Source organism: Acanthisitta chloris, unplaced genomic scaffold, assembly GCF_000695815.1.
Source record: "Acanthisitta chloris isolate BGI_N310 unplaced genomic scaffold, ASM69581v1 scaffold27198, whole genome shotgun sequence".
In the NCBI taxonomy this organism is placed as follows: Eukaryota; Metazoa; Chordata; class Aves; order Passeriformes; family Acanthisittidae; genus Acanthisitta; species Acanthisitta chloris.
The window spans coordinates 1-510 of NW_008687948.1; the positions used below are offsets into that span (position 1 = coordinate 1).

General features: G+C 65.1%; 1 protein-coding gene across 1 annotated transcript in view; it reads right to left on the bottom strand.

Annotated features, from left to right (window-relative positions):
• Window positions 1-88: 88 nt before the first annotated feature.
• The window catches only part of LOC103808081 (solute carrier family 12 member 5-like), a gene marked incomplete at its 5' end in the record, with an annotated part of 5,050 nt that continues 4,628 nt past the window's right edge, over window positions 89-510 (bottom strand). The window contains 1 exon segment of the mRNA XM_009080845.1: window positions 89-253. Within this exon segment, the coding sequence (XP_009079093.1) occupies window positions 89-253 (165 nt within the window).

A 510-nucleotide genomic window follows, 5' to 3' on the forward strand; every position in this document is an offset into this window, starting at 1 on the left:
TCCGGCCTTCCCTCCTCCCCGCCGGGAGCACGGTGCAAAGGGGTAGCGGGGCTCTCGGCGTGCAGACAAACCTCTCTCGCGCCGTCTTTCAGGAGTAGATGGTGATGACCTCTCGGCCCCCACCGCGCACCAGGAGCACTCGGTCCAGGTGCTCCGTCAGCACTTCCAGGAACTCCATGTCTGCACAGCCGTCAAGGGCAAACTCCACACTGGAGCACGGGGACAGCCTAGCGCCATCCCCGCCCAGCCCCAGCTAAGCCCACAGCACTAACGGCACCACACCAGAGCCGGGAGCTGGTTGGGTCAGTCCTGAGCCGAGGGGCCAGGGGAGCGCACCCATGCTGGCACCGTGAGATGGGATCTGTGCTTCTCAGCACTCACCTGCAAGACCCACCAGCCTCGGGGCAGTCCCACCCTGGCCCACCCTGTGGAGAGGGCTCTTGGCACCTAGCCCTACAGAAAGGATACAGTTCTCATCCCCTTTCCGGTTGCGGGGAGGCCCCGGCATAT